General features: G+C 41.7%; 1 protein-coding gene across 1 annotated transcript in view; it reads left to right on the top strand.

Moving 5' to 3' along the window:
* Positions 1 to 1,369: 1,369 nt before the first annotated feature.
* LOC103187373 overlaps positions 1,370 to 12,751 on the top strand; it is a 68,564-nt gene continuing 57,182 nt past the window's right edge. Inside the window, exons 1-6 of the mRNA XM_042346876.1 lie at positions 1,370 to 1,544; positions 2,003 to 2,112; positions 3,972 to 4,042; positions 5,456 to 6,761; positions 7,173 to 8,225; positions 9,383 to 9,503. Of these exons, the coding sequence (XP_042202810.1) occupies positions 4,019 to 4,042; positions 5,456 to 6,761; positions 7,173 to 8,225; positions 9,383 to 9,503 (2,504 nt within the window). The 5' untranslated portion in view covers positions 1,370 to 1,544; positions 2,003 to 2,112; positions 3,972 to 4,018. The remainder of the gene's footprint in view (positions 1,545 to 2,002; positions 2,113 to 3,971; positions 4,043 to 5,455; positions 6,762 to 7,172; positions 8,226 to 9,382; positions 9,504 to 12,751) is intronic.

The following is a 12,751-nucleotide window of genomic DNA, read 5'->3' on the forward strand; positions in this document are numbered from 1 at the left end:
TCCTCGTCCTCACCTGCAAGGCACTCCATGGCTAGCTCCTTCTGATCTGTGACCTGCTGATCCCATATCAACCTATCTACTCTCTCCGCTCAGCAGGCTGCGACCTGCTCTGCGTCCTCCATCTGGCTCACCCCACCATTGGTGGTCGGGCTTTCAGCCTCTCTACCCCCACCCTTTGGAACTCCATCCCACATTCCCTTCACCTTGCCCCCTTCCTTGCCTCCTTCAAGGCACGTCTCAAACCCTCCTCTTTGACCCTGACTGTCCAGTGCCTTGGGACATCCTTCTGACCTGAAAAGCGCTTTACAAAGATCATTTTGTATTGTATTATATCCAGCGCCTTGGGACGTCCTCCTGAAGTGAAAGGCACTTCTGTAAATGCAATTTGTTGTTGTTGCTGTTATACTGCAGTCCCTATCCACTCCTCCTGGTATGCGACTCTTCCCGCCCCAACCCCCATTTTCCAGGTAGTTTCAGACAGCTGATAGTCTGAAAGCTCTCATCAGGCTTTGGTACTGAGTGAATCCAACAATAACAGGTGATAGTCTGAACAAGCATGAAACTCTTAAACTATACCCATCAATAACACCCCAGGGATGGGACTCAGGACTAAAACACTCGTGGAGTCCTGTAGCTCAGTGATTAGAGCACTCGCTTTGCAAGCGAGGGACCTGAGTTCAATTCCAGGCAGAGGGCGAAACCTTGGGCAAGTTTCTTTACTCCACACGCCAAATAATAATCCCTCCAAAAACTAAAAACAATAATAAATTGGTCATTTTCAATCTACGACTGTTTGTGGGACATTGCTGTGCGCAATTGGCTGCTGCGTTCGCCCACAAATATACAGTCAATTCACTTTACAGTGTGTTCTGTGAAGCGCTTTGGGACGTCCTCCCGACGTGAAAAGCGCTATATCAAATGCAAGGATTATTATTATTATTATTTGCCCAATGTTGCCATTGCTAGTATTATTATTATTACGAGTGGTGTTTTCAGTGATAAAGGTGAGACCGTTTAGCGTTTTGGAACTGTTTGAAATCAATTTGGTGAGAGAGCGGGGGAGTGGGGGTGAATTGGGTAGCTCTTTTCAAAGAGCCATCATGGGCTGAATGGCCTCCTTCTGCGCTGTGTAATTCTATGATTTATGATTGTATATTGGAGGGGTGACAACCTGAATAAAAGGCAAAATTAAAAAAAAACGTGCAAGTGCTTCCCCCTGTCTGAGCTCCCTGTTTCTCCAGCATTGGCCACGGGCCAGTGTGTGGTGGGGCTGCACTGGTCTGGGCTGAAAGTGAATCATGTCAGACTGAACGCCACAGTCGCTGAGACCACGACCTGAGGCTCTGTTCAACCCAAACAGGTAACAGGCGAGTTACAGGAGGCGGCGGCTTGTTACTGTCTCCGAGGGCGGAGCTGTGTCCATGGCAGCGCTTAGATACAGAGCTACAGGCACAGGCTGGGGAGAGGCACAGAGGCCGAGGAGCAAGCAAGGCACTCACCCTGGGGAGAGCCGCTCACCCTGGGAGACCAGGCAGATGCTGACGGTAAGCTGCTGCAACACAATTGGTGATAGAAGACCACATTGAACTTAAAAGAAAAAGATCTCAGTTGGTTTTCCCCGCTGTCCTGCTGCTGCACTAATGCAAAGCAAGGCTTTCTTGTGCAAACTTTCTCTACATTTTAATGCAGCTTCTTCCGTCTCCACTGACGCACAGCTGTTGCTAAGGGATGTGGCATTTGAAAGGGTGGATCGGTGCCGTGGAGGCCGAGTCTGATGCCTTCTTCATTTCCTTTGGTTATTTGCTTCTCCAGGAGTTGCATGTGTAAGTGTTGTGTACTGGAGTGTTATTGCTGTCTGGTGAGAATTGTCAGCCTGGCTCTGTTGGTGATACTCTCTCTCTCTGGGGGCCAGTTGTGTCTGGGTTGACACACTAACTCAGCACTGGGACTGCTGCCCATCCAATGTAATGTTAAACTGAGGTCCTGTCTGTCTGATCTTTAGGTGGACATTGAGGATCCATGACACTATCTCAAAAGAGCTGCCCTCACCAACCAACCTCCAGATAAATTGGCTTGTGTGAAACACAGGTGCTATGGCATGAAAGGTGCTAAGTAAGTGTAAATTGTTACTGTTGTTCACTTAATGCCTTCTAGTGATAAGTTTATGGTCATATTTGCCCTCAAAGGCAATCACCATACATGACAGGGTTGACCTCTGAAGTGTTTTGAAACGTTTGGTAATCTTGGGCTTTATAGTAAATGTAAAGGTGACCTGTTGTATTATTTTGTGTTGGCTGGTGATGGAAACATAGAAACATTTCTATTTTTGTCAGGATGGCTGCAGGTCAGTTGACATGACTGCTTTTGTTGTTTTTTAATCAGAGCTGCACTGTTTACCTATAATAATAATAATAATAATAATCCTTGCATTTGATATAGCGCTTTTCACGTCAGGAGGACGTCCCAAAGCGCTTCACAGAATATACTGTAAAGTGAATTGACTGTATATTTGTGGGCGAACGCGGCAGCCAATTGCGCAGAGCAATGTCCCACAAACAGTCATGGATTGAAAATGACCAATTTATTATTGTTTCTACAAAGAGCTGGTCAGCTCAGCATTTATCCACAGGGTAAGACTACTATATTGAACAGACTACACTGTTTTCACTGTTCATGGTGGTGATTTTCCTGATTCACCGCCATGAACAGTGGATTTTGTGTTCAAATCCCTTCACTTTCCGGCACCTCCCTACCTTTACGATCGCCTCACTCCCCAATCCACCACCCGGCGCCTCAGCTGGACTGGCACCGGTCTCCTGCTCGTCCCTTGCACCCTCCGCCCCACCATCGGAGGTCGTGCTTTCAGCCCCAAAACTCTGGAACACTGTCCCTCAATCCCTCCACCTTGCCCACTCTCTCCCCTCTTTCAAGTCCCGCCTGAAAACTTTCCTCTTTGACCGTGCTTACAGCCACTTCCCCCCGGCTTGGAGTCAGGCTCCGTCACTGTTAAGTGCTTTGAGATGCTACCCTGTGAGGAGGGAGCTTTATAAGTACAAGTTCTTGTTGTTGTTGATTCTTGGTGCTTTTATATCGCAGGAAGTGGCTCTGCATTAAAGTTACCCTGCGGCTGGACTATGGATTGTATAATATAATTTCACGCTGCCTGCAACAGTGGAAATGGGGGATATGCATGAAGAGGGTGCACATCTCTGTTTCTGATGGTTTCTTACTTCTCCTGACATGAAAGATGCTTTATAATTGCAGTTTGTTGTTGTTGACAAGGTGAAACAACAACTTGCATTTATATAGTGGCCTTCATGCCGGATGGCGTCTCGGAGCACTTAAACTGACTTCAGTGGCAACCTCTTACCCTCCTTGTGGGAAACCGTGTGAGTTGATGGGCTTCGGATGCTCCAAAGGCATTTTTTTAGCACGTTACCATTGATAGCGGTACTGTATAACTGGTATTGCAGAATATAGTTGAAACACTGCCCCTCACAGAGCAGCTGCCCTGCTCGGTAGTTATGTCTTGTTTAGAATATTCTGTATCATGCGGAGCTTCCTGTTGCCTCTTTTATACCAATGGGACCCTGAGGCCCAGTGTGGCATACATTTAGATCAAAATGTCTTGGTGTTTTGAGCTGCTCGTGTACAGTAATTAGTGTTAGAACTGCAGCTCTTCACAGCACTCCTCACAACAGGACATCTTAAAGCGTGAAATTATGAAGGATCCTTAAGAAGTGATGGCAGATGCTCATGGGTCTCGCCTCTCACACTGCCACCGTTGCTGTGGTAATATTGCCTGTAACCTTTTGGATTCCTGTGTTTTTTTTAGAACCTAAAATGATTAGGTGTGTATTTCGCGACTATATTTAGTGTAATCAGTTGGTAAAAACTGCATTTTGGTGTTCATCTCTGTGTGTGGGAGGGGGAGGAGATATTTTACAATTAACTGTTGATCTTTGTTTCAGTTGCTGAATTTGCGAACTAAGGAAGAGGGCAAAATCTGTTGTGCAAGATGCCGTTAAATCCTAAACAGGTGGTAAGATATGTTTGTGTATTTCCACCTCCCCCGATTTTTTTGCTCTAACGAAAAATGATTACTGCAAATAATTGTGTTTGAATTACTAGAAGGTCATTTGGTAGAGACAATAGGACTTACTTTCCCTGTTGCTGTTTTTTGTGTACAACTCCCATTGTTTGAAATGTTAAGTATGGTGTTTATCTAACAATTCATGTGGATCAGTATTCTGTGCGAGATAAGTGTTCTGTTTATCCTGCAAGTCTATCTTCAAACGGGTGTGTTTTTCGACTTGAGGTGTAATCAGAAATCAGAACCTTGTTTGAGAAAAAAACAATTTTCCGGGGGTGGGGTGGGGGTGGAGAAATGGTAAGAAAACAGCAACTGCAGTTCTCTTTGAAACAACACTTAATTTTGGGATTGAACAGGTAGACTATGAAGTAGACAACCTTTAGATTCCAATGTTCCTAAACATTTTTATTAGGAGATTCTACGTTCTGATTGTCACAGTGAGCATAATCTAATATTAATTTAATTCTGAAGGAAGTGGTATAGCCCATTGAATTTATTCCTAACCTCGTGCTATGAAATCTCTCCATCCCTCATGAGCTTCAATATGATACAAATATCACATCAACATGAATAATATGTCAACACTAATCTCTTCAACACTAATTTCTTTTTTGTTTAATTAGAGCCATCTACTACTTATTAAATGTAGATGTCTTTTCCTTCAATTTATGCTAATGGTGATGTGGGCATATGCTTAGTTTACTGTAGATTCTCAGAAGCAGGGTTGTCATGTTGAGAAATTGCTGAAAATTATATGCTTGTGTTTGTGGGCTGGGTTCATTGTTCTGGTCTATGAATAAAGCCAATTCTAGTAATGAACAGCTCAGGATAGATCTGCTAGATCTTTCCAATGCTGCTTTTTGACAAGCGAACTATCTTCTCTCAGGTAGGAGATACGTTTTACTTACGGTTTTAACGGCCTTCTTGAAAGAAGTACTTTAAATTGAAACAGCTTCCTTCCCTATTTGTTAGCACTGGGATAAAAGATGTAAGCCTGGCTCAGTTGGTAGCATTCTTGTCTCTGTGTCAGGAGGTTGTGGTTTTATGTCCCACATCAGGACTTTGAAGTCACAGTCTAGGCTGAGCCTGGGGCAGCACTACATTGTGGTCATTTTCCTTCAGGTGAAACATTCAACAGAGGTCCTGGCCAACAATTCACCAAATAAAATTGATCAGGTTCTGTGATCAGAAATTTGTGATCAGAAACATGGCTGTTTGTGTATTCTTGCTGATTGCAAATTGGCTGCTACATCCAGTTACAAATAGTCACCAATAAATCATGTGAAGCACTTGGAGATATATCAATATCAGATGTGATAAGGCACTGTATCATATTTAAGGTTCATCTCTGATATTTTTCAGGTGGAGCCTTTAACTGCAAGGACCTTGAAGCGCATAAATGCTGAGACCGTTTTAGAAACTGACACTCCACGCACTAGTGAGCTGAAGACTCTTCGAATAAAGCGGTTGGCCTACTTTGTTCCTGAAAAAGAGCATTGCCAACGTAGCTGTATCTCTGCATCCCTTCCTCCCAGGCTCCAGATCGGTAGCAATCCAGGAATTCCCGATAATAGAGTGGGAGATCCTCTAAAAGATAAATTGGCAAAATATGAGAAAGAAGGCCTCTCTGTTCAGGAAATACTTAATTCTAATGAATCAGTTGAACAAATTGTAGTTGGTGATACAGAGAAGTCCCATTCTACCAGTTCAGAGCCATCATCAGCAACGGCAAAGAGTCACCTTAGAAATGCTTGCTTTCCTGAGCCAGATTATAACCTACTTGAGGATCCCATGGTTTCAGAGAACCAAAAGCTTACACACATTCTCAACTGGGCTCAGAATATTCTTAGGAAGTCCGATGAATGTAGGGATGAAGCAAAGAGCAGCAAAATGTCTCAAAGAGCTTGTCGGTCTCAGTCTAATGAGGAAGTGCCAGCACTGAGACGTGAGTGCTGTGATGGAGAGCAATCAAGAGCTTCACTTTATCGGTCTTGGGATATTGATGGAAGGACCACCGCTGATCTTTTCAGCAGCCGAGTGGATGCTTCTCATTATTCTGCTGATATTTCCAGTTTGTCTAATAACTACTGTTCATCCGAGATTTCGAGATCAAGCCATACATTTCTTCAAACTGACTGCTTAACTGCAGGTTCGATCGACGAGGTGGAACAACATGCACTGACACATAGTGGAGGTTTAAATAGGCGCCAGTGGTTTTCTGGGGCAGGTGAGACTGAAAAGTTGGAAAGAACAATTCCTAAGCAAGATAATATATATGGAGGTAGTATTCCAAATAAGGACTGTAAAACTGAAGGCACAGCGGAGATTCACGTCCATGCAACTCTGTCCGAGTACCCAGCAGATGACGACTGTCATTCTGTCACTGGTGGTGCAGGCACAGAGAATAATAATGAATATTTTTGGGTACCACTCGAAGATAATTCAGATGAAGAAGACACCAAAGGAGGTATGGAAAGAAAGCAAATGATTGTGCAGCCTTTTGTGAACAGTAATCAGTTGTGTAATGAGAATTATGAAGAGTCTGTCTTATCGACAGGACCAGCAAAACCTAGAAAATCTTCCGTCAAGTATTGTTACACTTCGTCTGATCTATCAGCAAGCCCACTTCAACTAAATAATGTTGCACAACACAGCACATCAGCTGTTGGTAATAATAAATTACCTTTTTATGCATGGGAAGCCACTGCGGGAGATTGCTTTCTAGGTAATTACAATAAGCCTTCGGCGGAACATTCAAAAGCTGCTGATCCTCCTGATCTATCACTAAATCTTCAAGATGCTACTGACTGGGATCCATCACATAGCAATACTTATTGTGCATTTAACTTTGAATCACGGAAGGATTGGTCTGTTGTTCCCAAACTAGATCTTTCAACCCTTTACAGAGGCCCAAGCTTAAGTTGCGATGAAACATTGCCAGTGACTGCTAAGGACACGTGGAGAACTTTCACAGTCAGGTCACTGAGTGAAGAAAGAAGGTTAAGCTGTGAAGATTGGGAAAAAGTAGATATGAAACAATACTCTGAAAGAATGAAAAATTTGAGTATTATAAATGCAGATGAAACACGAGTGTTAAACAGCAAAGGCACTGAGAAGACATTGTCTTCAGAAAATGATCCATTGCAAAAAGAAGTAAACCATAATATTGACAAAAATGAAGTTCAGCAAAGCCTAATTGAGCATAAGGTACATAATAGACCACTAAATGTGCTGACTTCAACCTTTCCATCATGCTTGTCACCGTCTTCTAATTCCAGCTATTCAAAAGATCCCAGTCTACCTTTCCAAAAAGAGAAGTTTATTAACAGAGAGGAACAACCCAATGCAGATTGCTCTTCCTTTGTTGGAAGTGACCTGGTTAAGTTCTGCCCAGAGTGCTTAAGTGGTAATGACCCAAATATTAACTGGTGCATGGAGTGCGGATGTGTTCTTATTGGGATACTAACTCGGCAATGTCCCGTTTCTACCAATGTTGCTGAAATATCATCCTTGATTACGAGACAGAGCCCCGAGAAAGAGAAACTAGATGTGCTAGTAAAAGGCAGCCTAAGACCCTGTTCAGAATTTGTGAGACCGGACAATATTTACGACTTGAAATGTTCCAAGACTTTCACTTGCACTTCCTCGGGTGAACGGGAGCTCCGTGTGTATGAGAATTATCTTCTCTACAGTCAACCTCTAAAGAAATTCTCAAACCAACACCAGGCACAAAAAGAACAACAACCTATAGATCAGCATCTGGTGAATGAACAAGGGAGTCGGACAGATGCATTGAATGGAAACAGTAAGAGACACAAAGCCAAAGAGAACTATGCCACCTCATCGTCTGAGACCTCCACTCTCAGCTCTGACCTTATTGACCTGCGATCTGAAGACAAATTAGGCAGGGGAGCTGCACCTTTGACAGGGAATACAGATGAATGCTGTGTTGTACAAAGTTTTTCAGTGCTAGAGAATCATCCACAGGGAAAAGATTATTTTGAGAAACCAATCTATAAAGAAACATCAAAGGATCCAACCCACAAAGCTTTTTTGAAGCAAGCCTTTGGAACTTTGAAGGATGAAACTGTGACTTGTACAGGCCATGAGAAGAAAAAAGGAAATTTGAAAGGTAGTTATTTAATAATTCAAGGTTCACTGTGTTTTATTTCCCTTATTCCCCAGAAACGTCATATGTTTTACTTCATGATATTTCTTTGCTTTGAAGTGCTCCCATCAGATATTAAGTTCACCCACAAAATTACAATGAGCAGGTATGTCAAATGCAAGAAATATTATATTTTTATTTATAAACATTGTGACGTTTTAGTGGAATGACTTGGGTGGACTACAAAGCTGAAGAAAGAAGGGCTTGCTGGGTTGAATGGCTTTTATGTTGTTATTTCAGAGATGTTTTCTTTTGCTTTATATTCTCTGAACAACCAAATTTATCCCCCAAATTCTCATTAAATGGGTACCATGGCAGAATACTATTAATTGGAGTAATAATAAAATGATCCTTTTATTTTATATAGCACCTGTCACATTGAAACATCTCAAGTGTTCATAGAGTTTTCATATATTTGTCGGCAAATGTGGCAGCTAATGTAAAAACAGCAATGCCCCACACAAAGTTATAATGTGAATAATCAATTTTATCTGGAGTATTGTAAGTCACCATCCCTGGAGAAACTCGCATCTCTTTTCGAATAGTGCAGCAGGATCTGTCATCCACCTGAACAGCCAGATAGGACATGGGTTTATCATCTTATCCAAATAAAGACACCTTCAGGATGTAGTGCTCCCCAAAAACTTTATTGGAGTATCAGACCATTTTACTAATAGAGCAATACCTGGAGAGTTTGGAAGCTTGGCCAAATGATTGATGTGCAAAGCAGAAAAATACACTGGAGGCATGAGTGTTAAATATTTGAGTGCTGATTCCAAATGCACTCCCAAAATTCATTGCGTTGTTTGTAGGATATTGGTTGTATAAATTAGCTGCCGTGTTTGTCTACATAAAAAGCACTCAATTAATTTCTAATTAATCAATCTCATTCTGTAAAGTGCTTTGAAACGTTTCTTTCATGTGAAAGACCTTATATAAATGTAAGTGGTTGCAGTTTGCTAGGGATAAGTCCTTTGTTGGAGCAAAGTAATGGAAGATTACAGTGGGATTTGATCTGAAAATAGCTCATTTAGGGTGTTTAAACAAAATGCTGTATATTTTTGAAGGAACCTAGAATTGTTTTTGTCCTCATAAAGCAAATTAGATTTTTGTATTACAAGATACAGATGTAACGCCAGTGAGGAGAAAAAGCATCCAAGCCAGCCTGAAAAGGCACAAAAGATACTGGGAGAAGTCCAGTATTGCATGGTCATCCTACACACACGGAGAAGTAAAACCACGGTAAGGGATCCTGTTGACTTATCTGATCTGCAGTGCTGGACCCACTCATCACTGCAGCAGCATTACATTGAATCTATTGACATAATGATCATAAAATAATAATCCTTGCGTTTAATATGTACGTTTCACAACAGAATGTCTCAAAGCGCATCACAGGTTTTACTGCAAAGTGTAGTGACTGTTTATTTGTACAAAATATACAGTCAATTCACTTTACAGTATATTCTGTGAAGCGCTTTGAGACGACTAGAAGATGTGAAAAGCGCTATCAAATGCAAGGAAGGATTATTATTATTTGTAGACAAATGCACAGAGAATGTATATTTTTGAAGGTGCCCTATCAGCTCATTGTGTCTGAGCCAGCTCCCTTAAGAGCATAAAAACAAAACCCAGATGCTGGAAATCTGAAACAAAAACAGAAGTCGCTGTGAACACTCAGCAGGTCAGGCAGCATCTATGGAGAAAGGAAAGTGAGTCAACTGAGTTCTGACGAAGGGTCGTGGACCCGAAACGTGGACCTGGACCTGCTGAGTGTTTCCAGCGACTTCTGTTTTCGTTTCCCTTAACAGCATTCCTTTCAGTTCCATTTACCTGCCCTTACCCCTTTTTTTATGACGCTGACTCTTTTTAAGCTTTTATCAAGTTCCCTCTTGAAGGCCAATTTGTCTCAACCACTGATCCCAGCAGGGTATTCTTGTCCTAACTACTCTGCAAGAAAAAAATTCTCCTAACTTCCCCATTTGCTCGTTTACTAATACTGTTGAAGTCTCTTTAACCGGACGCTGGTTAACCTTGGACGTTGGGTAAATTGGACAAAACGCCCGGCTCTGATTTAATTGTATTCTTATGCGTTTTAGATATGCTGGTTAATTTGTGCAATAATGCAGTTAATCCAAACAAAATACCACGCTGGTCATCGCTGAATCTCCAGCGGCTCCATTCAGCCACAAGCAGCTCCATGATGGAGATAGGAGGAGTTAAATTGTGATTGATTGACAGCGGACTCATTCACAAGCGGCTGAGGTCGGGCTGTCAATCAGTGAGGGGGCGCGGAGGAAGGGGGGGGACGAGAATGTGATTGATTGACAGCTAAGCCGCTTGGGAATGGGTAGAGTGCCCATTCATTCATAAGTGGCTGTAGGCTGTCAATCACCTTGGAGCCGCTGATAATTGGTGCACTTCCTGTCCAATGGGAACGGCCACTGCTCCTCAGCTGGGTGGGAAGAAATGATGGTGTTTGGGTTGACTTTGGTGTGTCTGAGGTTTATGTGTCTGCTTTAACCTGCTTTCACTGTATTTTACTGACTAGTAACTGACTGACTGACTGACAGTATTTCACTGACTAGCAAAGCCCAGTAAATCCTGTGGAGTTCTTTGAGGTGTCTCGATGACGTGAAAGACGCCATATCAAATGCAAATCTTAGAATATAAGATTATTATTATGTGGATTTCTGCTGTGAAATTCTAAACAAAGCCTTGCCTTTTTTTAAGATTTGTTCAGATTTCCAGCATATCTGGTTGTATTTCAGACTTTCACCATTACGTATTTACTTTCATCCTCATTGTCAGAAAAGAGAAAAAAAATTAAATAATGTTACAGGTGTGACACTTCATCACATTTTGTATTGCTGGAAGAAAATCTTGTGTGTTTCCTCTGAAATTTACATCTCACATGAGCTCCCAACAGGCTTTCTTTTCTATCAGGCCAGTTATGAGTGCCACCTCCTGGACGATATCCAGTACCAGTCAGCACAGTCTGATTTTATTGGGAGACATTTCACTGGGTCTAGATTTAATAATATTAATGATGATCATAATAATAATTGAATTTGTTATAGAGTTTTATGGCATTGTCAAAACATCTTAAATCACTTCACAGGATTTATTGTAAAGTGTAGTGACTGTCCATTTGTAGACGACTGTCGCAGCCAATTTGCGCATAGCAATATCCCCAAACCAGGCGTGAAGTGAAACAATTATTTATCTGGGAGATTGTTGGCCAGGACACCAGGAGAAGTTTCTTTCACTTTTTGAATAATGCCATGGAATCTTTAATGTTTACCTTAAAAGACAGACAGGGACCTTGTTTTAAAGTCTCATCTGGAGGGTGGCATCTCTGACAATACAGTGCTTCCTCAGCATTGCACAAGTGCCTGCCTAGACTGTGAGCTCAAAATACCAAAGCGCAACTTGGACACATAATCTTGTGGCTCCGAGGTGAGAGTGCTACCAACTGAGCCAGGAAGTTATTTATCTAGTGTTTCAGAGCTTGCAGAATTTCGCAGATTTTTAAATACAGCTTTAAATTTGAAGCCATTTTTCAGCATGTTCTTTTACGTACTACAAACAAAATTTCAACAATTTATACAGAGTAAATCTAGACCCAGTTGGAATTTGTCCCAAATAATTTGTTTTGTGTGAATGTGAGAGACAGTCTCCTTCATTTTTCCTTGAATGCTCTGGGCAGTCTGATGTACCCATCTGGGTGTTAAATAGAAGACTACATGGAATTAAAATCAGCTATGTCCTAAACCTATTTGCTTTGCGGCCACTTGTGAGTGAGGAGGCATGTGGGGGGCATATGCTAATCTAAATTACTTTTGTCAACTTTCAGAATTTTAATTTAAAATATCTCTGATGCACAGAATACATTTCAAAGGAACTAAATCCAATTATAAAGCCTTGTGTCACTTTATAATTGGAGAGGGCAGAGGGGTGTTCAGTCATTATAAATCTTCAATAAAGCTTCTGTAATAAGAGGGAACATAGATAAGCAATTTGGACCATCAGTCACCTTCCTAACCCAAAAGCAGTGATGGTTTCAGGAGTACCTGATGCACAGTCTGTTTACACTGCAAGAAATGTAACAATAATGATAATAATACTTGCATTTTATACAGTGCTTATCACATCGTCAAGGTGTCTCAAAGTGCTTCACAGGATATACTGTAAAATGGTTTTGATTGACACAGCCACAAAATAGCATTCACAGAGTGAGTGACCAATTTAATTTGTGGGATTTGTTGATTAATGTCATGGCTGTTTGTGGGACATTGCTGTGCACAATTTTCCTGCTGCGTTTGCCTCAAATACAGTCACTCCTTTCACAGTAAATCCTGTGAAGCGCTTTGAGACATCCTTTCAATGTGATAACACACTCTATCAGATGCAAGTATTATTATTATATAAAAATCTTACCTGTGAAAGCAGTAAGAGGTGTGATATGTGTGTGTGCATGCACCAGGTGT

This window comes from Callorhinchus milii, unplaced genomic scaffold, assembly GCF_018977255.1.
Source record: "Callorhinchus milii isolate IMCB2004 unplaced genomic scaffold, IMCB_Cmil_1.0 Scaffold1, whole genome shotgun sequence".
Lineage (NCBI taxonomy): Eukaryota > Metazoa > Chordata > Chondrichthyes > Chimaeriformes > Callorhinchidae > Callorhinchus > Callorhinchus milii.